The sequence below is a fragment of the Erpetoichthys calabaricus genome, chromosome 15 (assembly GCF_900747795.2).
Source record: "Erpetoichthys calabaricus chromosome 15, fErpCal1.3, whole genome shotgun sequence".
NCBI classification, from domain to species: Eukaryota; Metazoa; Chordata; class Cladistia; order Polypteriformes; family Polypteridae; genus Erpetoichthys; species Erpetoichthys calabaricus.
This window is the reverse complement of record NC_041408.2, coordinates 30,702,812-30,728,721: the sequence shown is the minus strand read 5'-3', so window position 1 is coordinate 30,728,721 and position 25,910 is coordinate 30,702,812. Positions and strand designations below refer to the sequence as shown.

The following is a 25,910-nucleotide window of genomic DNA, read 5'->3' as shown; positions in this document are numbered from 1 at the left end:
ACTTATTATTATGAATAATAAACGTATGGTGGACTTGAATATGGTGTCCGTCTGTCTGTGTCCGGGCAGCTTATTACAAGTGCCACCATGCTGTCCTAAACAAGAATAATTGTGTCAGATATTTGAAATATTAAAATGTATGCTGAAATATAAAGGTTTACAGTCTAAATATTCCCAGTCATAATAGAAAGGTAATATTTTTCACCACCTGATACAGGTCCATAGAGGGCCAGATTCCTAGTTAAAGATCAAAAATAATAAAAATAACAGTATTCAAAATTTTTTACCATAAATTATTTTAAACAATACCCCACATACTTATGGTGCTTTTTAACCTTATGGGAATCTTAGATGGCTAGGACTACAATCAAGTGTCAAAAATTTTCAGCAACCTTGAAGTACCATGAAAATGATACTCCACACACCTTTATTACTGATCCTTATTTTTTGAAGTTTTATGAAAAGGAGTAACGTTGACCCCCACATATCCCATTAGGGAATCTACCTCTGGGGTCAGTTGGGTGTGGCATACACACCTTCAAGACCTTCTGGTCATTTTTGCTGTAGACACCTATTGATTTACTGTTTTTCATAAGGGTGAAATTTCCTGCAAAAAATGTAGTCAATGGCCTAAAAAATATTTTTTATGGGGTTTCTAGAGGGTCAAAAAGCTTCAAATCTTGCATAACTAGACATCAAGACAAGTTGAATAGTACATCAGATGTGGGAGTATCTTATACTGGTGAGACAGAAGGTGTTGAGCAAGAAAAAAAAAACCTGACGTGATTTCAAATCGTAAGTAATTCTTATGAACACAATAAAAGCTAGTGATATGATATAAAAAACCTTAAAGCATATTTTTTGGAAATCGCAACACACTCAGTAAATTTCTAAAGATTAAAAGCTAGCAAATATTATACTGTTGTATTAAAAATACGGACAAGCCAATCCTAGTAACTATACGCCAGTAAATTTAACATTTCTCATAGGTAGATTATTAAAGACAAACTCAGCAACATGTCAGGTTTTAGATGAGAAGATTGCATTTCATGAATATGCAAACATACTGTGAGGAGTCAACAAAAGTGTTTGATTGGAATCGTACATATGATATTGTTTATCTTCATTTTTGAAAAGCTTTTAATAAGTTACCACAGGAGAAGCTTGTTATCAGAGTAAAATAAGTGAGAGTTCAAGATGTGCTATGTAGATAGGTGGAAAATTAGTGAGAAGAACTTGCTCCTAAATAATTGATGTGAAAAGCAGTGTTCCTCATCAATCAATACATCCTGATAAAAATGTATCTAACAAAATGGTAAAGTTTGAGGATTACACTAAAGTAAGTGGAATGGCAGATAGCCTGGAGTCAGCATAACCATTACAGTTGGACCTGTACACAAATCAGACTTGGGCAGTGTTATAATTTACAGTCAAAAGCAGTATGACACCTCCAAAAGGCTTCATTGGCTAAGACAGGCCTCCTTTGCCTGCATGGAAAAGGAGTCATTCCAATGGTCTATCTTATGCTTTGCCTGCCCAAAAGTGATTTAAGCTTCAAAAATAGCTTAACACTCCCAAAAATATCACAAAAATTCAGGTAAGAGAATGGTCACAAACCCACAGCTTGTAAAAAACAGCAAGCATAGAATCTTTATAAATGGAAGATTTTTTTAACATAAAATAGAAAAATGCAAAGAAAAGTTTGATAGGGCAGAAATTTTCAAAAAAGATTGGCCTAGAAGTCAATGCCCATCAACCAAGTCCTAATACATAGTGCAGAAATCAGAATCTTTATAATGGAGTGAGAAATAATGTAAAGTTTAGACAGAGCAAACAAAGAAATACAATACTTACTGAAACTCTGCTCTATATTAATGATCTCCAGTTCCTAAGTCTTCCCAGCAAACTGTGACATCAGAATGGCCCTGCCTCCTTTGAAGGAACAGAACACAATTGCAGAATTACAATTAACTAAAAACTAACAAATAATATAAAGATTGATGGAGTTGAATCTTTTAAGCAAATGGATATTAACGAGACATGAAAGAAATGTTCAGAATTATGAAGTGAATTTAAATGGTGGATTCCAGCTGCAATTTTAACAGTAGTTCATCAATAAGAATGTGGCAACACAAGATGAAGACTCTTTAAGGCTTAATTAAAATAAATATTAGAATGTGTTTACACACACAGAGAACCATAGACATTTGGAATAAGTTGCCAAATAGTGTGCCGGATGACAGAACTTTCCAGTAGTTTGTATGTATGTATTGTGAAGTTAGAGGAACTGTTATCTAAAATTTTGTTTTGTTTTTTTCCACCCTTCTTTTCAGCTCGTGAGTATGCATGGACACTAAAAAACAAGCGTCCTGAAAAGGTTCGAGACAACCTGAAGGAACTAGAGGTATGCTTTAATTACTGTTGATACTTGAAGTTTTTTTAAAAATGGTTACTCACCTATTTCCTGTCCCCACAGCTACCCTACTCTAATGTGGCTGGTTTGAAAACTGTTTCATCTTTGTTTGGTATGCTCATCTGATGTGCTTACCATTAATACAGAAGCACACATATTTTACATGGGGAAACTAAACACAAATTTTACTTGTCTGTCTTTATTGTGCTGTCTTTCAGGATCTACTTCAAAATAGCAGCATAGTGTGGAGCAAATGGAAGAATAAGAACTTCTGTCAGGTAGTTAATGCTCATATCATTGGTCCTGTACATTGAAATACTTTTCACAATAATGTGTTTTGAGAAAATATGGAGGAGTACAGTAAAATCAGAAACTCCTGAAATGTGTGTTGCAGAAGCTGAATTAGCCATCTCCAAGTGAGTGAGTGGATTAGTGTTTCCATTGTTGGCTCCTGGCTTGCACACATTGATGTAGGAATGGGGTCAAGCATTTCACAACCTTGCAATTGTTTATCCCTTGTTATTGGTGGGCAGTGACCTGTTGAAGTATTGTATTCACTGAGTCTCTGGTCAGAAAGAGAAAGAGAAAGAAGGCCCTTGAGGAGTGCAAAGAGAAATACATGGAAAGAAAGAGATCTTGAGTGACTGATCTCCCACACATACTGGTGACAGGGTGTAGTTAACATTTCTCAGATAAGGGACTCCGTCTCCTTGTAAACATACAGTGGTGGCCTTATTTTGTATAGCCAAGTCCCACAGGAAATTTTTCAGAGAGTGTAGGGTTTAGAGAAATGCACGAAAGAATTGTTTATCCACCCGGCAGGAATCCAGGTGCAGGCAGTTCTGGAGGTCTGGAGTGTTCCAGGTACGCCACGCCCTCGACCCTCTGCAATTCGCATACCAAGAGAAGGTAGGAGCGGAGGATGCCATCATCTATATGCTACACCGATCACTCTCCCACTTGGACAGAGGCAGTGGTGCTGTAAGAATTATGTTTGTAGACTTCTCTAGCGCCTTCAACACCATCCAACCTCTGCTCCTTAGGGACAAGCTGACAGAGATGGGAGTAGATTCATACCTAGTGGCATGGATCGTGGACTATCTTACAAACAGACCTCAGTATGTGCGTCTTGGGAACTGCACGTCTGACATTGTGGTCAGCAACACAGGAGCGCCGCAGGGGACTGTACTTTCTCCGGTCCTGTTCATCCTATATACATCGAACTTCCAATACAACTCGGAGTCCTGCTACGTGCAAAAGTTCGCTGATGACACTGCTATCACGGGCTGCATCAGGAGTGGGCAGGAGGAGGAGTATAGGAACCTCATCAAGGACTTTGTTAAATGGTGCGACTCAAACCACCTACACCTGAACACCAGCAAAACCAAGGAGCTGGTGGTGGATTTTAGGAGGCCCAGGCCCCTCATGGACCCCGTGATCGTCAGAGGTGACTGTGTGCAGAGGGTGCAGACCTATAAATACCTGGGAGTGCAGCTGGATGATAAATTGGACTGGACTGCCAATACTGATTCTCTGTGCACGAGAGGACAGAGCCAGCTATACTTCCTTAGAAGACTGGCGTCCTTCAACATCTGCAATAAGATGCTGCAGATGTTCTATCAGACGGTTGTGGTGAGCACCCTCTTCTACATGGTGGTGTGCTGGGGAGGCAGCATTAAGAAGAAGGACGCCTCACGCCTGGACAAACTGGTGAGGAAGGCAGGCTCTATTGTAGGCATGGAGCTGGACAGTTTGACATCTGTGGCAGAGCGACGGGCGCTCAGCAGGCTCCTATCAATTATGGAGAATTCACTGCATCCACTAAACAGTATCATCTCCAAACAGAGGAGCAGCTTGTCTGCGGAGATCATTCCTCCCCCAAACTATGCAATGTTAACATTATTCAAAGTTATTGTCTGTTTTTACCTGCATTTTTATTACTCTTTAATTTAGTATTGTTTTTTGTATCAGTATGCTGCTGCTGGAGTATGTGAATTTCCCTTTGGGATTAAGTAGTACTAGGGTGTTGTACCGTGTTAGCCATTATGAATGTAGAAAAAAGCCAAGCAAAATGAGAAGAAGGGGCCTGAGTTGCCTCGAAAGCTTGCATATTGTAATCTTTTTAGTTAGCCAATAAAAGGTGTCATTTTGCTTGGCTTTTCTCCTTTGGGATTAATAAAGTTATCTATCTATCTATCTATCTATCTATCTATCTATCTATCTATCTATCTATCTGTCTGTCTGTCTGTCTGTCTGTCTGTCTGTCTGTCTGTCTGTCTGTCTGTCTGTCTGTCTGTCTGTCTGTCTGTCTGTCTGTCTTTCTTCCTTCACCTTCTCAAGAGCCTCGGCCAACTGAAGAACTATTTTTTTCTTATTCATTTGCCTGCCTTCTTTTAGTTGTGCATCTTTTTTCTAGGGAATATGTTTCTTGTATGACAAATGGGAAATGTGTAAAATGGGCTACATGATATTTCTGAAGCCCTGCGGTGGGCTGGTGTCCTGCCCGGTGTTTGTTTCCTGCCTTGCGCCCTGTGTTGGCTGGGATTGGCTCCAGCAGACCCCCGTGACCCTGTAGTTAGGATAATAGCGGGTTGGATAATGAATGGATGCATGGATATTTCTTAAATGAAGCTTGAGGCAGAATCAAAATGTTCAAGACAAGATCATGGGTACAAAATAAATATATTACTTATAAAAATAATAAAAGGATGAATAATGTGAATAATTAAAAAAATGAAATTAATCTCACTGAACACTTGCCTTCACTACAAAGCTTGTCTCCCTTGTCTGCTATGTGGAGAGGAAAATCCTCTTGTGCAGTTTATGTCAGTTATAATATTTAATCTCACCTGCCAGTGTACCTTCACTCCAACTCACTTTCTTAACTCTTGGATCATTGTTATTTAGTGGGGAGCAGCTGTTTGTAACTCCATTGTGGTATTCAGTTCTGTAGTCAGGATATGCTTTATCTTACGAAATCCAGGGACCACCAAGCTGGCTGACCCTCTGGCTGGGTCTGTGTCTTCTCCCTACCTTGCAGTTAAAGGTGCAGGAATTCATATCTAATCCTGTGCTGACTGCCCTCAGCTTTAGCATTCCAGCATTTCTCTACTTCAGCTCCTGGTGCCATCTGCATCTAACCGGTTCACCATAGAAACTTTCTTGTGGTACACATGTCATACAACCATGGACTTCCTATCCCTTCTAACACCAGTTTAAGCTCACTCACTCAAGAACATGTTTTTTTATTCCATAGCATTGGTTCTTCTGTTATGAATCTTCTACTAAACCTTTCCTCTGTGATCGTTGTATTGGTGTTTTATATTTAATTTATTCTGATTTTTCCACACAGTTTTTCCTGGGTTTTTCTTGCCCAATTGAATTTTTGTATTTAAAGATTTTATTTAGGGCGGCACGGTGGCGCAGTGGTAGCACTGCTGCCTCGCAGTAAGGAGACCTGGGTTAGCTTCCTGGGTCCTCACTGTGTGGAGTTTGCATGTTCTCCCCATGTCTGTTTCTTCTGGGTGCTCCGGTTTCCTCCCACATTCCAAAGACATGCAGGTTAGGTACATTGGTGATCCTAAATTGTCCCTAGTGTGTGCTTGGTGTGTGGGTGTGTGTGTCCTGCAGTGGGCTGGCACCCTGCCTGGGATTTGTTCCTGCCTTGCGCCCTGTGTTGGCTGGGATTGGCTCCAGCAGACCCCCATGACCCTTTGTTAGGATATAGCGGAATGGATGGATGGATGGATGGATGGATGGATGGATGGATGGATGGATGGATGGATGGATGGAAGATTCTATTTATTATGCTGGTGCTTGGTTTTGACACTGTGCAAGGTTTGTAATTTTCTATTTTTCCTCGTCTTGTCACTATTTTGTGTTCTAGTGCTTGCCACCATTGGTTTCCTTAGTAAAGATAGATAGATAGATAGATAGATAGATAGATAGATAGATAGATAGATAGATAGATAGATAGATAGATAGATACTTTATTAATCCCAAGGGGAAATTCATAGTAAAGACCCAAAGGTGCCCTTGATGTCATTGAAACAACAGAGTACAAGCTCGTGTTTTAGGTCAGGTCTCTATGTGAGATTGTGGATGCCAACCATTGATTTTTGCAGTGTATTTTGATAAGTTTGCTTTGTACTCTGGTAGTAAATATTGGCTCTCCTTTCAGTTTTGATTTTTGATACTTGTCTTTTAGGTTTGATGCTCATATTTTTGGTCTCCAGGTCACGATCTTTGCTTGCCTCTTTTTCCTAAACTCCTGACATATTTTTTTTTGTCTTAGCACAACAATTTATAGCATGTTGATGCCTTTTAATTAAAACACTTTCTAACTAAATAGGTAATGAAACATCAGAGGCTGTATCATTTGAGGTAAATATTACTACTTCGTCAACATATTGTTGTTCAGCAGCTTCTACAGAGGCATTGGCTAGCATACACAACACAGTCTGTCATCTGTAAAGCATTTTGTTAAATAAAGAGCCCTCATTCTTCTGCCTTCAGTAAATAAAACACTAAATGTTAAAGTATTTTAACTACTGCTGAGTCAGTGGAGGGCGGCACGGTGGCACAGTGGGTAGCGCTGCTGCCTCGCAGTTGGGAGATCTGGGGACCTGGGTTCGATTCCTGGGTCCTCCCTGCGTGGAGTTTGCATGTTCTCCCCGTGTCTGCGTGGGTTTCCTCCGGGCGCTCCGGTTTCCTCCCACATTCCAAAGACATGCAGGTTAGGTACATTAGTGATCCTAAATTGTCCCTAGTGTGTGCTTGGTGTGTGGGTGTGTGTGTCCTGCGGTGGGCTGGCACCCTGCCTGGGATTTGTTCCTGCCTTGCGCCCTGTGTTGGCTGGGATTGGCTCCAGCAGACCCCCGTGACCCTGTGTTTGGATTCAGCAGGTTAGAAAATGGATGGATGGATGGATGAGTCAGTGGAGCATAAGCTGAGTTGTTTATTCAGAAGTATTGTACAAATGGACAGCATTAAGAAATTATCATTTTCAGGTAACTAATAGAAAAATAAAGCTTTTTGAAAAATTGTGTCTAACTTTGGTTGAGGAATGTTACAGGCATTACATAAATAGTTAGTTTTTAATTTAATACTCCTATTGTAATGAGGCTTCTGGGATTGAAGGGGTATGGGCAGACACACACATAATGCCATATTTTAAAAGAGAACCCCACAGTGATAACTAGAGAGCCCCTCCAAATGCTAATGTGAGAAACAGATCATCAGGAGCCAAAAGACCAAATCTGCTTAAAGAGTGTCCTGGACATAATGACTGTGCTAGGAGAGTTCATGGGGATGACAGACATCTACTTAATTAGAGGAAAGCAGAGGGCTCCGACTTGCCTATAATGGAGGGAAAGAAGTACAGTTGACCAGCTAGGGTACCCTGCCTTTTAACTGTGTATTCAATTTGGAGAATGCAGGGTTACCTGTGACCACCACAGCGAGCTTTCAAAAAATGTCCCTGTGACTTTCAGAGGTCGCCGCAGAAGCCTCGGGGAGAAGTTTAAAGGTCACTTACTTACCAGAATCCCCTTGATCTTGAAGACGAGAAGTGAACTGCAGCAAAGGCTTGTCTGACAAGAATGTATTTATTAGTTAATTTGTCTTTTTCATTTGACTGTCTCTCCTTTGTATGTTTTTATACCATAAAATGACTGATTTGAAAAGGAATTTAGACTTTGGTGTTCTTGTTGTTTCATTTGCATTGTTAAGAAAAAGTAGTTACCTTACCTACTATATTTTTATGCACATCTCCTTATTTACAGTAAAGCTGTAGTGAAAGTTTTACTTAATTAAAACAGGCTTGTGTTGAATTATCAATACTCGGTTTGCAGTTATTGTGAACTGATATGAAACAACCTGGCAAAGCAATTAGCATTTTATGTTTTGCTTTTATAACTAAAGTGAGCAGCCCAGGTGAAGGACGTGGACAAGGCATGAGAAGAAACTATTGGGCTTTCCGTCATAATAAGTCTGTTTTGGTTTAACAACACTGTTTATGTGATAAGTGGGGATTGAGCCGATGGAGTGTTGTCTAGAGGGGAAAGGTCATTCAAAAAGTGTCATTCACTGTACTTGGCTACTAGTCCTGCAGCTATGAGGATAGACAGCCATCTAAATCATCATTTGGACATGGACACAAGAATAGCTACTGTATGTCAGCAGTGGCCTGTCCATATACACCTACTGTAGGTTAGTAAATATAAATGAGCAGAAAATACAGAAAAGAAATATGCTCTTTTCCACCAATCATATAATTGATTATGAAAATAAAAATGATGAGAAGGATTTCTGACTACCAAAGCACTAGGGAAATTCATCATTAAACGCCCTCCAGTTTTGCCAGCAAAAAGTTAAGAAGTCAAGCACATCCCCATCTTGTCATGTCTTAATTAAAGGTAGGGTATTGCACTCCACTCTCAGAGAATACTAATCATTTTTTAAGAGTTTCTGTCAATACTAAAAGTCTAGTCTCATCTTTTATCTTTTAGGAGATGAAGCCATGCAATCCATGAAAGACATACTTTCCAAATTTATGGTTAAAACCAGGAGCAAAAGCAGCATCTGCCTTTTCCCATTTCTTTATGCCAGTGTCCCATTCTTTCTCTCTCTTACTGGCTCTACTCAGGTCTGCTCATCAGTTTTGAGAAACCAATGAACATGGTTCCCTTGGCTCTCTCTCCCAGCTACCTCTGCCAGTACCCACTTTGTTTTCTACGGCATGCCACATCCTTCAGTCACTGCCCTCAATCACCCCTGCTGCCTCTCACTCAGTGGAGTTTGAGCCATTTTCCTCCAGAACAGCACTTCTTGAATTCTCTGCAGGGCTTCTCCCGATCGTTTCCCTCTCTCACTTGCACAATGATTTCAGTTGCCAATTCTCGCCATCGTTTTGACCTTTTCTTCCTTTGCTTTTCACCCTTTCTGCCCAAACTCTCACATTTATACAAATGAGTGTAAGTTTTTCCCTAAAAGACCCGCAGATCCGGTAATGAGGGATGGCTGTGTAGATCTCTATTACTCTATTATTCTGTAGCTGTCTGTCTTTACTATGTACACCTACACTCATGAATTTGTGTTGCACAGTTTTAAAAAGGAAACCTACACCTCACTGATGCGCCATAACCTTTTTGCTCTGCATCGTTTTAGCAAATGTTATCTTAGCATTCAGTGCTGTACCACCAGACTACTGGAGAGTTTTTACCGATGTGTCATTAAACTCTCGACTCCGACTCAGCTGTCTCCTTGACCTATGAATACGATTTTAATTGTGTAAGCAATCTCATAACTATTCAGATTGTGTCAGTGATTCTGTTTTACAGACTCATGGATGCTTATTTTGCATGATCCATGTTCATATCTAATACTTATTTGTGTATTTATCTTTAATTTGGAATGGTTAAAAATGGATTTTGTTTAATTTTTTAATTGTTATTGCTCTCTTGAACAATTTTTGTCTGTGTGCTGTGTCATTCTACCTTGTACTATTTTGTCTCTCTGCACCAAAAATGCCTAATAACAATTGCTTTTCATTGTACTGTAAATAAGCTGCCAATTAACTGAGCATATGTTGAGGTTCACGCTTTCTTTGTCAATATACAAAAATAAAACTGTTTTTTTTTTCTCAAAGTTGTATAACATAACATACATAAGATTTTCATATTTATACTGTTAACCTGCTTAATCCACTTCAGGGTCATGAAGGGCTACAGCCTGTCCCAGCAGTACAGTGTGAAACAGCTATGGACCATCCAGTGCAGGATCTGCGTCCGCACACAGCTCACAAACATATAGGGCAAACTTTGAATTACTAATTAAACTTACTGCACATCTTTGGTTGATGAAGTAAGAAAACCAAAGCACCAGGAGAAAAATAATATAACAAGCAGTTTGTGTAATCTATATAATAAAAGCCCAGCGCGGCGTCCGTGTCCGTGTCCAGGTCCGGGTTCTTTTTGGCTGTATAGCCGCCCCTGTCCTTCCCCTCTCAGAATTCCTGCTTACCCCCCTCCGTTCTTTCCCCTTTGTGCACGTGAGTATTTCGAGCCCCGCGTCTGAGTCGGATGGTTCCCCTGCTCACCAATTCATGTGTTTCAAGCCGCGATTTTCTATTTTCTCCCTTCCGGCCCACTATGCCTTTCCATCTTCAGATACCCATGTGCACTTGTACAGAGGAGACCTTACGGAACAATGCCGAAACGAAAGGCAAGTGAACCTGCTGCTGCGAGAGAGGACACATTACAGCATGATCACGAAGCAAAGAGGCAAAGGCGTGCCAGTCGCTCGCAAGAAATGGACACTCAGCATTCACACAGATTAGCTCAACGACGCGTCTCTGCCGCACAACGAAAGGCAACTGAAACCCCTACAGAGAGAGAAGACAGATTACGCCATGATCGCGAAAGAAAGAGGCAAAAGCGTGCCAATGAGACACCCGACGACAGGTCCTTACGATTGCAAAACAACCGTAATAGACAAACCCCTACAGAGAGAGAGGACACATTACGCCGTGATCGCGAAAGAAAGAGGCAAAAGCGTGCCAATGAGACACCCGACAAGAGGTCCTTACGATTGCAAAACAACCATAATAGACAAACTCCTACAGAGAGAGAGGACACATTACGCATGACCACTTACTTGAAGCAAACATAATCACTGGTAAACACTGTGGTCAACACGTCTTCATCCCCAGGATAGGTCTCGATACTATGGATGACTCTGACCTGCCTTTTGACATGCACAGAAGGCAATTCCCACTCCGATTAGCATACGCTATTACAATAAATAAGGCGCAGGGTCAAACACTAGATCTTGTAGGTATACAGTAATCCCTCCTCCATCGCGGGGGTTGCGTTCCAGAGCCACCCGCGAAATAAGAAAATTCGCGAAGTAGAAACCATATGTTTATATGGTTATTTTTATATTGTCATGCTTGGGTCACAGATTTGCGCAGAAACACAGGAGGTTGTAGAGAGACAGGAACGTTATTCAAACACTGCAAACAAACATTTGTCTCTTTTTCAAAAGTTTAAACTGTGCTCCATGACAAGACAGAGATGACAGTTCTGTCTCACAATTAAAAGAATGCAAACATATCTTCCTCTTCAAAGGAAACAGAGAGGAAAGCAAACAAATCAATAGGGCTGTTTGGCTTGCGGTACAAAGCTGTTGAAGGCGGCAGCTCACACCCCCTCCATCAGGAGCAGGGAGAGAGAGAGAGAGAGAAAAACAAAGTCAAAAATCAATACGTGCCCTTTGAGCTTTTAAGTATGCAAAGCACCGTGCAGCATACTTAAGAGCTGCACACAGAAGGTAGCAACGTGAAGATAATCTTTCAGCATTTTTAGACGAGCGTCCGTATCGTCTAGGTGTGCGAACAGCCCCCCTGCTCACACCCCCTACGTCAGGATCACAGATAGTCAGCGCAAGAGAGAGAGAAAGAAAAGTAAGTTGGGTAGCTTCTCAGCCATCTGCCAATAGCGTCCCTTGTATGAAATCAACTGGGCAAACCAACTGAGGAAGCATGTACCAGAAATTAAAAGACCCATTGTCCTCAGAAATCCACGAACCAGCAAAAAATCTGCGATATATATTTAAATATGCTTACATATAAAATCTGCGATAGAGTGAAGCCGCGAAAGGCGAAGCGCGATATAGCGAGGGATCACTGTATTCCTACCGGAGCCTGTCTTCACACATGGCCAGCTCTATGTCGCCTTCTCCAGAGGAAAAGGTTTTCCAAAAGTGAAAGTCAAAATATTGCCTTGCAAAAGTCAAGGGAAATTACTACAAGATACTAATAAATACTTCACACAGAACGTTGTTTACCAAGAAGTACTCGACTCTGTCCACTCGAATGCCATGGGATTGTATGACTCCACAGACATTACTATGTGCAATGAAGGTGACGGACGCGATGACACAGTGCTGCATGTCACTGACGAAGTTAATGAAGACCACTCAAATGACCTACATCGCTTTGCTCTTCAGAATGAAGTACCACTACATGTCCCCTCGACAAGCACAGGACGTCCTCAACGGTATGATCCTCCTCTTCCTTACAACCATTTAAACAACGTATACGATTCTGATTAGTCTGCGTCCCACACTTCGTGAATCATGGGTTTTGTTTTGAAATTTTGTTTCCCATGCAAAAATCAAATGCGGTGCGATGAAGGACCCAGTTCACGACTGGCAGCCGCGTTTAAACAGGGAGTCCTTCAACTGAGGTCATCCATCGCGCAGCGTAGCGCGCGCCAAGTCGCTAGTTATATAATACTTGCTAATACACATTTTATATTTATTTGATTTTTTAAAGCTGTTCTGAGGAGACATGAAAGTAAAAATGTCATTGTACCAAGGGCCCATGACAGTAAACTTGACTTGACACTCCATGCAACATCTGTGCATGAAGTTCAAACCATGAGGTTCAAACGCAGGGTTCCGGATGCTTGAGGCCATGTCTTAGAGCTGTCCTGCAGATACTGTATATGTAGTGATTGTTAATGTTACTTCATGCATCGTAAGATGTAGAAAACCAAAGCAGGTTAACAAAAAAATAAAATCATGAAAGGTGCCATTTGTTTTCCCTTTCTCAGATGATCTAGAACAGAACACTGCCTTGCACATTCATTTATTTTCAGCCAGTTTAATTATGGAAATGTTCATTTGCTACAGTTATATTTTCCTTGGTGATGCATGCTCTCTCTCTCTCTTTATTTTCAAAACCTGATATGTTTTTGAAATTGTTGCTTTTTTGTCTTTCAGCTCTTCCTCGGTTCAGGTGTGCTAGTTTCTCTGAGCCTTTCAGGGCCTCAGCTGGGGAAGGTGACGATCGACAGGACTCTGGTGGGGAGGCTCATCACAGACACCATCAGTGATGGTAATTACACATATGTGCTAATGGTATTTCTGCTTTAATGCTAAGGCCCAAAATATACTTTGCCAACAGGTGGACTAATTACAGACACCAGGGATTCACCCAAGCACCAAGTAATTGCTTGTAATGCCCTAGTTGCAACCCTTGAGACTCTACTTAGAGTTTTAGAGAGTTTTTTTTCCCTTTTAGTTCCTGTACAATCTTTTTATAAATATACGCACTGGGAGAAGAGGTCTTTGTAAGAGGTGCAGTCACATGTGCCTTGGTCTTAGACTACAGAAAGCACTTGAAGTGTACAAATGATGTCTGCTTTGAAGTGAAACAACATCCTAAGTATGTCAGCTAGAGTGTCTAAGAAGTTCTTGAGCAAGATTTTCATGCAAGCTGCAGTACTCCTGCAATGATTTCTGACTTAAAATGCTCTTACTTAAATTAGATCCTGAATTGAAATGACTGGTAATATAAAGTTGTATTTCATTCTGAAGAAGCATTTCATATTTGGTGGCTTATTTGACATTTATCGTTTCTGTAAATTCTTTTTATTTTGTCATTGATGATGATAGCTAAGCATGCCCAGCAGCTTTTAACAAGTACTATTCTTGTAGATTTCCAAAACATATTCAAGTGGATTTTAATTTAGTTTAATTACAGCTTACAGCACTTAATTAATAAATGAATCTTTATTTTACACAGCATCTATCTTTGGAAGAACTTTTCCAAAGTGCTTTTCAAAGCAGTTAACAATCAAAGTACTCAAAGAGTGAAATCTTGTGATGAATGTACACATGAAGGAGGTGGCACAAGCATAGAGTAGGTCCAGAGTGGATAAGTCCAGAGAAGTAAAGGGGGAGCACTTCTGGTGACACAGGTTTAGAAAGAATATGAATTTTTTGCATAGCAGTAAAGAAAATAGTAAAGAGTCTACCCTGGAATTTTGAGGCAGAAGAACTTACATGAATAGGCATGATAGGAACACATGCAGAGTGGGCAACCATTGAACAATGCAGCAGACGTTTGGATCAGTGGTATGACCAGCTTTGCATGAGCTCTGATTGTATAGCAAAGACAGCAGAATCGGGTCATTTGAAGAGTTGGTGACTACTGTGACTGTGTACTGTAGTATACATGAATATTCCTTGCAATTGTTCTAAACTTGCTCCTTTTAGCCCTATCATTTCGAAAGCTGCTGTCAGATCAATCAATTCATATTACGAAATATTATATCTTTTGTCTACATACTGGCATTGCCATGAAAAAATACCTGTCTTATTTTCTCTATGACTGCATATGTTACAATGAATTTGGTCTTCATCATACTTTTTCAGGTAGGATAATGGGTTATGCAGAGGAGTAAAACAATAAGACCAAGGTTTGCTGCTTCTTTCGTTTGTTTATTGTTCATGGTAATTAAATATGTAGTATTCAGTTGTGAAAACGTCATTGCTCCTCCCTTGTGGTTGAAACCCAATTAAAAGTTAATTATGGACAGTAGTTGAATAGGCTCTGATTTAGATCAGTTTTGTCCCTTACCATTATAGTTAAGTTGTTGGCCTAACATACCACAAAAAAGGCTCTTTTCTGAAAGATTCAAGAAAACAGTTATTAATGCCTATCAGTCTGGAAAGGATTAGCATACATTGGGCTGCGTTGTTCAAATAGAGAAAATTCGACAGCTGTCTGTTTTCTCAGGTGTAACTGTGTTGTCAAGCAGGGAAATATTTTTAAAGTCACAAAGGACAAGCTAAGATCCCTGTATGTGACTCCAGGATCACAAAGACACAGGGTAAAAATGGGACTTTATGGCAGAGAAGCAAAGCAAAAATCATTGTTCTCCTTAAAGATGATGAATGCTTACCTTTACTTTGCCAAAATGCACTTTAATGATCCGCCAGCATTGTGGAACTATACAATATGAACATTTAAGTCAAAAGTGGAAATTTTAGCTTATTATAAAAAAGAAAATACTCTCAGTGTAATAAACAAAAAGAAACACAGATAAAGTGTAGGGGCACCGTGGTGATCCCATATAATTGGCAATCTGTAAATTAAATACAAAATCAAAATAAATGTGTCATTAAGATTTGAGGTGTTCTTCATCTGCCCAAGATGGCATCAGAGCTGGTTTTCAGTTGGTAGGACAGGAAGAGGCAGGTTCTGCTGGTCAGGAACCAGAAGTGATGTCATTATGGATGCGACCATCCATCACTGCTTCTGCAGTGGGAGGAAGGGAAAAGGCATTAGGCAACAGTGCCAACCACTGGTTAGGAATGCAATTACATTTATATAAACCTTTACATTATCTCCCAAGTGCATGTGTGTGACACCAGTAAGAAGTGATAAAAGTGTTTAGGATTCTTTACTATATCAAGACTTGATCAACTGTGAAATATTAGAGGAGTTTAAATTATAAAAATTACAAAAAATTAACCAGGAGAGATCGGAGGGTAATTTGTAGGATGAGAGACCTGCAGAGTTAAATGCCAGACTAAATTTAGTGTGCTGAAACCTGTGGCTTGAGAGATGAGGCAAACAATCTTTATAAATTTTATATATATATATATATATATATATATATATATATATATATATATATATATATATAATTACTTATATATATATATATATATATATATATATATATATATATATATATATATATATATAATTACTTTTATATATATATATATATATATATATATATATATATATATATATATATATATATATATATATAAAAACAAAAAAGAAGCACAAAAAGGCAAAGATGAGGCAAAAATGACAGCCCAAGGCTGTCAAGTCTAATTCCAATTGTCAGAATCTGAAAACAAAGCAATAAAATCCATTATAACCACAACCTCAATAAATTTCTTTAAAAGAAACTTCAGTCCACAATACTCCTACACAGTTAATGAACTACTGCTGGGCCATCTCTTCTGCCTGAATATAAATTTGTAAAGCAGTCCCAGCAAAAGCGATGTCAGTGTAGTTTTGCTTCTTGGATTACCACCCAAAAATATAAGGAACATAGGAAAATGCATACTACAAGTCAAGTCAAGTTGGAGAGCATGCACTGGTATAGTGCATTGCCGCATCCACTACTCAACAAAAAACTCGGGATCCCGGTTGGCAACCCCCCCAGGCAGTCACGCGGTCCAGTCCCATTCTCCGGAAATGACCCTCTATCTGCTGCAGCCAGGTGTTACGTGGGCAACCCCTTGGCCTGGTCCAGCCACTTGAGTCCCCAACAATGAGGATCTTATGAGCCGGATCACCCTTGGGGAAACATGCCACATGGCCATAGTGCCATAACTGATGCTTCCTCACAACGCAGGTAATGTGCCTCATTCGGGACACAAAGTCAAACCAACAGTACCCAAGGATTTTCCGGAGAGACACAGTACCAAAGGAGTCCAGTCTTTGTCTCACGTCACTGGATAGCGTCCATGTCTCACAACCATATAGCAAGAAAGGAAGCACCAGGACTCTAAAAACTTGGACCTTTGTCCTTTTGCACAGATATTAGGAGCGCCACACACCCCTTTCCAGCGACCTCATGACCACCAGTGCTCTCCCAATCCGTATACTGACTTCATAGGAAGAGTCACCAGACACATGTATGTCACTGCCAAGGTAAGTAAACCTCTCGACAAGGTCGACACTATCCCCATAGACAGACACACTGCTGATGGCTATGCCCAAGAGGTCATTAAAGGCCTGGATCTTGGTTTTTATCCAGGACACTTGCAAGCCCAGACACTCAGACTCCTCGCTCAGTCTCTCGAGTGCCCCAATCAGAGCCTCCATTGACTCCGCAAAGATCACAGCATCATCAGCAAAGTCAAGATCCGTGAATCTTTCTTCACCAACAGATGCCCCACAGCCGTTGGACCCCATGACCTTGCCCAACACCCAGTCCATACAAGCATTGAACAGAGTAGGAGCAAGAACACACCCCTGACGAACCCCAGAATCAACTGGGAAAAACACAGAGGTTCTGCGTTTTTCAGGTGGGATAATGGGTTATGCAGAGGAGTAAAACAATAAAACCAAGGTTTGCTGCTTCTTTCGTTTGTTTAGTGTTCATGGTAATTAAACATGTAGTATTCAGCTGTGAAAACGTCATTGCTCCTCCTTTGTGCACTCACAGTACTAGTGTACAGGCCGGCCATGATATCCAGCAACCTCGAGGAGATCCCATGAATGCTTTGTGAACATCGACAAAGGTTGCAAAGAAACTCTGCCGATATTCACGTTTGCACTCCATGAGAACCATCAGTGCCAGGATGCGGTCGATGGTAGACTTCTTAGGCATAAAACCAGACTGTTCCAGTCGCTGGTAGGTGAGCAAGTGATCACGGATCCTATTGAGGACGACCCTAGCAAGGACCTTACCCAGCACCGAGAGCAGTGTTATCCCCCTGTAGTTGCCGCAATCCAGGCAATCACCCTTCCTTTTCCAGATAGGGATGACAAGTCCTGTTTTCCGGTCAGTTGGGATAATGCCAGTCTCCCAAATGGAAGCAAAGACTGCTTGCAATGCCAAGAGGACAGCCTTACCACCAGCCTGGAGAAGTTCACCCCAGATACCACAGATTCCTGCAGCCTTTCCCCCCATCAGCTGGTTCACCACCTGTGCAATCTCAGTGAGATTGGGTGGTTCACAGCGAATTGGAGGATCAGCCTCATGAACCGTGAACACAGAGATGTCCAACATCCTAGCCATAGGATCAGCTTTGAAGAACTGCTCAAAGTAGCCAGCCCAGCGGATCACAACTGCAGTGTCATCCGTAAGGACCGTTCCATCAGCTGCCCTGACTGCGACTAACAGAGGAACAGATTTAGATGTGCGTAACGCTTTGATTCCTCTGTAAAGCAGGACATGGGTCACTAGACCACAGATGGTGTGTCACTTGCTCACAGATTCCACTAACAAATGCCTCTTTATCTGCCCTCAGAGCCATCCTTCTCAGTTCCCAGTACAGACCAGAGTTGCCTTTGAGCCGTGTTCTGCAACTCCTCTCGATGATATCCAGGGTGCCCTGCGAGATGAAACACCTCCTTCTGGGAACACCAGTAACACCAGCACAACCCTCAGGAACCTTCAGGGTCTTGTCATGGAAGGTCTCCCACATCAGATTAGGATCGGCAGTCATACCCAAATCTGCAAGTTCCTCAGACAAGCTGCGTGCAAACTCATTAGAAACAGCCTGGTCTTGGAGTCTGGCGAAGTCCAGGCTCATTTTCCTAGTAGGTGGTAACCTACTAGACTTAAGCTGGATCCTAAGAGTAGCAACAACAAGTCTGTGGTCAGAATTCACAAACTGGGCACTTCTGTAGACCCTGCAGTTTTGCAAGAACCTCCAGCGTCTGCCCACAAGGATGTAATCGATCTCCTTCGCCGCACCACCAGTATTGGAGTACCATGTCCAACGATGCAGTTCTAGGTGCTGGAACCAGGATCCAGTGATTTGCAGCTCCTGACCTTTTGCAATGTCAAGGAACATGGAGCCACTTTCACCACGGTCACCAGACCCATGGGGACCGAGACAATCCTCATAGCCAGCCCTGTCAGTGCCAGTGGCTGCATTGAAGTCACCCATGACCAGAGGAGTGTCACCTTGTGGGCACCCATCAACCACTGAGTGAAGCTGCGAATAAAATGTCTCCCTCGCCGGGACATCACTCACCACAGTCAGAGCATACACTGAGACAGCAGACAAGGCACCTAGGGAGTGACGTAATCTGAGTCTCATAATACGTGTGTTGAAAGGAGTGACATCGGACACCATTGGAAGAAGCCAATCCATTACAGCAATGGCTACTCCCTGAGTATGACAGCCATCAGACCGACCAGACCAATAAAAGGTGTATCCACCTACAGAGATCTGGCCAGTTCCCAGTCTGCGCACCTCAGAGAGTGCCGCCACTGAAATGCGGAGTTTACGCAACTCCTCCGACAGCAGAGGAAGATGATCATCATGCTGCAGAGACAAGACGTTCCATGCGCCCACCCGTATGGGCCACCTCAAATTGGGACCCAAGTGCTGCCATGCAGCAGGCGACGCCTCAGCGCCACACCAGTTCCGATCCCCAACAGACCTGAACCCCATTGGCTCGCCAATGATTTCGACTCTTCTGGGGATGGGGCTCCTGAGGGCTTTCCCCCATCCCCTTCACGTTGCGAGCAGCATTCCGATGGGCGGCTGCAGCAGAGCTACTCCCACGGAGAACAAAAAGGAGTCCATTCTGTTGTCTCGGAGCTGTGTGGTTTTTTTTACGGTGGCTGGAGTGCCAATCCGGCCACCAACCCCCATGATTTCCCTGCAAGTTGGAGGACCGCTTGCAGGGCCGGATGCAGTTTAACATCATACCCAGGATACATAATACATAAAAACTAAATAATAAACAGGCAGTAACAATATTAACAATATTTACATAATAAAAAAAAAAGGATTTTGAATTTTGGACTGTCTTAGTTATTTGTATGTTTTGTCTTTTTTTTTTTTACCCTTTTTGACCTTTGCTTTTTTCAATAAAATGTATGCTATTTTTTATTTTTTGTCCTTTCTAACTATTTTGTATATACTTTTATTACTCTAAACATTTGTTTTTTCCCATCTTTCTTGATTTTTTCTATATTTTTTGTCTTTTTGCTTCTCTGTTGAGTGTTTTCCATTTTTTAGTTTATTGATTCACCTCCACTTACTTTGCTTGTATTTAGTTTTTATCCATTTTTGCATTTTGTTTTGAATTAATAGTATCCATTATTTTTATTTAACTTTGTTCAATAACAAAAATATTTAATTATGTTTTTAAAGCGGCCATTGTTTTTCTACATCCCTTTCATTTTCACATTTTATGGCTCTAATCATAACAATGGAAACTGTCCAAAGCAATCATCCAAGTTATATCAAAATTGTTTAAGGGAAAAATAGTATTTTGATTCAGACTTAAATCTCATTGAGATGTTAGGAACAGACATAAAATGAGCAGATGATGCTTCAAAATCTACAAATATCACTGCGATGAAGCAGTTCTGACAAAACTAGAGACTAATTAACTACAGGAAATGCATGGTAGCAGTCATCCAGTAATCTGTGAGGGTAATTACTTTTGCACACTGAATGGTGACTTCTTCATTACTTTTTTAATTTAATTTCAAGATTTTGTGTTATATGCTTACTTAGTGTCTCTTTTTTGTTAGGCTTGGGTTAAAGATTTGTATAAAATATTTGTATAAAATATGCAGAAAACCAGATACTTTCCTTGTCACCATATATACACATTCCAAGCAGTAACTCAGCATAATGTTTAAGTTTGGCACATAATGCTGGAGTAAACACCCACAAATCCAGATTTAATAGATGTGAGATGTGGAAAACTTTGCCTATCCTGAAAACAAATCTGACATGAACCACCTACTGACCTACTTACTCTCTGTGTGGGGTTTTCATGGTCCCCCTGTGCCTGTGTAGTCTCCTCTCCCAGTACTCCAGTTTTACTCCCACATTCCACAGACACACATGTTAAGTAGGTTGGCTGCTGTAAATTGGTCCAGAGTGTGAGGTAGTCTGTGTATGTGAGCATGTAACATCTCACAGTCCTGCATAAGTAGATAGAAAATAGATAGAAGAGATTATTATAAATAAGAATTGTTACCATCAGTAGCAACCACCATTGCAGTTCTTATTGACATAACAAGGAAAGAAAGTAGAACATCATTTTAAAGTTTGCCATGCTATGAATGGTGGTCACAATAAGACTTATTCAGGTTTATTTGAACATCCTACATTTGTGCACACACAGAGGTCTTCCATATGTGGCAGAAGAGGACTAATCATGTGTGCATGTTTTGCTCTTAACTGTTTGGAATCTCACTTACTCTTTCTCAATCAGATTCTTTATTTCTTTTAGCCAGGTCATACCCTGATCACATACAATTAAAAAGAAACACTGCAAAGGTAAAGGTCAGTTACAACTGGAAATTCTGAAGCATTTAATGCACTGATTGCAGCATACCAACATTTTAAAAAAGAGAGCGAGACCCGGTCAAAGGCCCCAGTTTCACCCGGCAGGCAAGGCTAAGGACAGACTGCCAGAAGGCCAGTATACCAAAGAGCAGACAGTGCCCAAGGGCTGGAATCTCACTGGGCACATAACTCCAGTTCAACAGGTGCAATTTCTTTTTTGTCTGTGCAAATACAGCAGATCATGTTTAAATGCACGTTTTCGTTCAGCTCTTAGTGCAAAATAGAAGAAAATCTCCTTGTGTGACAAGTCAGTTCTTTTTTATCAGAACAAGTCATAAGTAGGATTTTTAATTACTTCTATTGAGTATAAGAAGATTCCACATATGAAGAGGTTTTCATGAGAACAGGTCTTTCATGTCCCAGTCTGTCATCTCACATTTCCAAAACTTTATCAAACAGAGATGTCACTTTTAACTGCATTACAGTATGGCAGAATATTTCAGACAAATAAATAAATAAAAGTACTGTGAGCTGTGAGTATAAATAAAAGTTATAAATGTGTCAAACATGTTTTTTGTTGCTTATTTATATATTTTATTTTGTCCATAATATTCCTCCAAATGCATCATGAAATACTTCTTGAAATAAAACTATCACTTTCACTCGTCAAAGTTGAGAGGGTGGGCTCTAGCCTGTACTGTGTTTTGATTGGTGAGTTGCCTTCTGTAGGTTGCTCATGCTTAATTCAATATATCTGTGCAGGAGATGAAGGTAAATGAGATAGCACAATAATTAATTAGAAAAATGCTTACTACTACCAATTAAATAGATTCTGCTAATGTTATCACATATTTCACAGAGAAAATTGAAGATTTATCAGAAGAAATTACAATGTTGGCTGCCTTTTTAGACTGCAATATCGATGAAGCAATTTTTGAAGACATCACAGAACTGGTCCAGCGGACTAGGCTACATGTCAGTTCAAGTGACGAAGTTACCTGCCCTGGATGCCCATCCTTTGACATTTCAGCTGAATCAATAGAACACTTTCTTTTATGCAGTTTAAAAGTATGATTTCAGATCTATGTGGTGTATCAGAGAAGACGATCACAAGGCGAATAAGCCAAAGCCCAAAGCAGTGCCAACTAATATTTTGAGCTGAATATTTGACCCTTGTTTTATGAGTCTAAAGTCAGGTGCACATTTGCAGCTACTTTTTCAAACAACTTTACAGCTCTCGTCAGTGGTAAACATGATACTTTCTGATCTGAGATATTTAGCAGATATTGAAATGGATTTTAATCTCGTTTGGCCATCAGATATTTAGCAGTTTCTCTAATTAATATTAGAAATTAGAAATTAGTTTCTAATTAATCTTCTGGTATCTCATTTACTACCATCTCCTGTACTGGCATATTGAATTGGGCATGAGCAATCTACAGAATATGATTCACCAATCAAAATACAGTATGTGCTAGAGCCCACCTTCTCAACTTTGACGAGTGTAAGTGACAGTTTTTTTTCAAGCCGTATTTCATAATGCGTTAGGAGGAATATTATGGACAAAATAAAATAAATAAGCAGCAAAAAACATATTTTGTGACACATTATTTATGTTCATATTTCAGAATACTTTTATTTATTTGCATATTTATTTATTTATTTATTTATTTTATTTTGTCCAAAATATTCCTCCATATTATCACTGTACAGGTATAACATGAATTTGACTTTTTAGGTCACTGGGACCAGATTTGCATGGACTATTGAAAGAAAACTGCAATGTATTTGTTAAACATCCATGAAGTGCACAGATGGGAACAAATAATTGCGTTTCATGGGCACTCATTACTATTATCAACTTGTTATACTCGATACTGTAGAGTATTCACCAGATTTGTCTCATCCATTTGTGAGGCATGGATACTTGAGACACCTGGAACCTAGGCTGTCCAATTTTTCGTTCATTTCTTATATGTTTTTCAGGATTTCTGCTTTTAAATATCTAGGGAGACAATTCCTACATTACATAACCCACTATATCTTTTTTTAAATCTTTGCCAACTCAATGACAAGAACAATGAAAACCCAAATCAGTGACATGTTATGACATGTGGTGAGCAGAGGTAAAAATTGACATAGCATGTACCCTAGCAGAGATCCAGCTACTAAGGCTATGTCCACACTACTACATTTTAAAGCAATCTCTGCTAATGCTAGTGTTTTCACATCTTTTACAAAAGTATCACAGTCCATACTAATACTAGCGAAAATGCATATGATATGGATGTTTACCTCCACTGGGCATGTGCATATGTGGCAGAAAGGAACAGTGAGGTGAAAAATTCAGAGCCCAGTGAAAATTAGAATTCCTTGTGTTTTATTGGCCTTCAAGAGTATTAGTGTACGCAAGTCTCTGAAAGCGTGATCCCAGCATAGAAAAAGACAGAAATTATTAAAGAAGCCACAGTGAATTTTGCCCCTGCTTCAAGTTATTGAGCTGATTACGTTGAAAGTAACGGTCTTCAGAGCTGGCAGTGGTCAGCTTGTTATTAAAAAAAACACTGTAAATGTTAAAGCATCACTTAAAAAAGGAAAAGTGATCACCTCTATATTCATTTGCAAGATGATTGATTATAAGCAGTCAAATCGGAGTACATCCTGTACCAAACAACACTTGTAAAACTAACTCAATAGAGGAAATAAATAAATGCGTGCGTGCCTGTGTCTGTATCTTCGCTTTACTGCATTGTGCTTTTGTGTCTCTGTCCTTTGTTCTTGTGATCTTGGTTACATTCTAAACCAGGGGTCTCCAACCATTTTTCCCCTGAGAGCTACTTTTACAAAATGAAAATTGCCGAGAGCTACTCATGTTTTCTAATGTTTATTCTCATAGCTTATTTCAACCCAAACAAACTGAATAAGCTTGTTTTGCCTGAACATTTACAAAATGTTGGTGTCCACATCTCACATTTTGCAGTAAAATATCACAAAAAATATGTAGTTCACGTGCAAGTGCATTTTGTATGTCTGCATTTTCTAGTGTATCTCACACCATTGAATTAAAACATGAATGCTGTCAAAACAAAACAATGCGATTCCAAATACACAGATATGACTTATTCATTTGTCATTTTGTTACATGTTACTGTTTCACTTCATTCACATGTCCAGTTGTATGTGTGATGTGTTTTTTAGTTAGTAAGATGACTGGCACTGCATGAAGTCAACAAGAGAGGTGTATGATGGGGTTGGAGCCACTTAAGTTCACTCTTATGGAGTCATTTAAATGTTCGTCTGTCAGTCTTGTTCTGAACTTTGATTTCATGACATTCATGTCAGACTCACAGAGGTATGGAGACCCAAACAAAGCAGACATTTTCAGAGCTGCTTGGTGAAGATTCTTATAGTTATCTGGCTCAGATAAAAAAAACTCAGTTTTCACCCATCCATATCATAACACTGATGCTGTGTTTATGAAAGAGTTTAGTTTTGGAGAGTATTTCAGAAGTCTTCATTTTTAGAGGCTGAAAATGCTGAGCTACTGTTGAGAAAATGTGAAAACAGAGACCCAATTTCTGTGTTTTTAAATAAAAATGTAGTAGTGTGGATGGGCCTAAGCCATAATTCTAGAGCTGGTTTTGTTGTCAGCTTGGGTTGACAACAAGGCCTGCAAGCACACAGATTTCTCAGTAAAAAACATTAGTACAGTGCTTTTTCTTTTTTTAACAAGTGGCTACTACACACCTACGGAGATTTGTAAATATGGTATTTCAGAGAATGTTGTGAAATCCTTCCACGAGGAGATGCAAAAAAGGGGAGCAGGTCTCAAAAACTTACTCAAATGCCAAACTAGCCCTTATTCCTTGTCTGAAAGCACTTGAAAGACCTCACCCCCAAACTTAAAAGGCTGGCTTTCAGGCTTACACAACCTTAAAATTAGATACATTTTTAAACTTAAAACAGAAGAGGGTGAAAACTAAAAAAAAATAACCGTCCAAGAAAATCAACATAGTTCCTTGAAGATTTTTTTTAATATTTATTATAAAGAATTTAAAAAAAAAGAGACATAGAAAGGAAATCTAAGAAAAAGAATAAAAATAGGTTTTACCCTAAAGGCAAACATAAAGTAAACAAAACAATCAAGCAGTAAGTCAAATATCAGCACCTTATAATCAAACCAGGGGTCAAAACCTGGAAATTTAAACAAGAGTCATATATCAAATTCAGAAATCACAGACTAGCAAGACCGTCAGCTTCTCAATTTACTCCAGTGGGGCTAAGTTGCGTACTCCGGTGGCCTCGCCTCTTTGGGCTCAGTATACAAGAGACAAGACATTTGAAGACACTGTAACAAAGCAAATGTTTATATGTTTGTCTGTATGTATGTATGTATATATTATATGTATATAGTAAATTTATTACTGTACAGCACCATGATGGTGGCAGTTAATAATCATAAAGATTACTGAACTACCAGCAGAACACAGAGCTTGAAAACAGTAAGGGATTTTATTCCCTGATCACATATTATCCAGAATAACTAATTATGGTATGCATGTAAAACTGCTAAAATGATATGTCTGTTACAACACATGGCCAGTGTGCATGTGCAGTATAATCCCAAGTG

The 25,910-nt window shown here is 40.0% G+C and overlaps 1 protein-coding gene across 3 annotated transcripts in view; it reads left to right on the top strand.

Annotated features, from left to right (window-relative positions):
• Nucleotides 1-25,910, top strand: part of wdpcp (WD repeat containing planar cell polarity effector) — a 424,187-nt gene that overhangs the window by 262,059 nt on the left and 136,218 nt on the right. For all 3 annotated transcript variants that reach the window (XR_007933616.1, XM_051919684.1, XM_028820594.2), the window contains 3 exons: nucleotides 2,334-2,404; nucleotides 2,632-2,691; nucleotides 13,199-13,313. Coding sequence is in view for 2 of the 3 variants with exons in the window: in XM_051919684.1 (XP_051775644.1) it covers nucleotides 2,334-2,404; nucleotides 2,632-2,691; nucleotides 13,199-13,313 (246 nt within the window). In the remaining variant the exon portion in view is untranslated. The remainder of the gene's footprint in view (nucleotides 1-2,333; nucleotides 2,405-2,631; nucleotides 2,692-13,198; nucleotides 13,314-25,910) is intronic.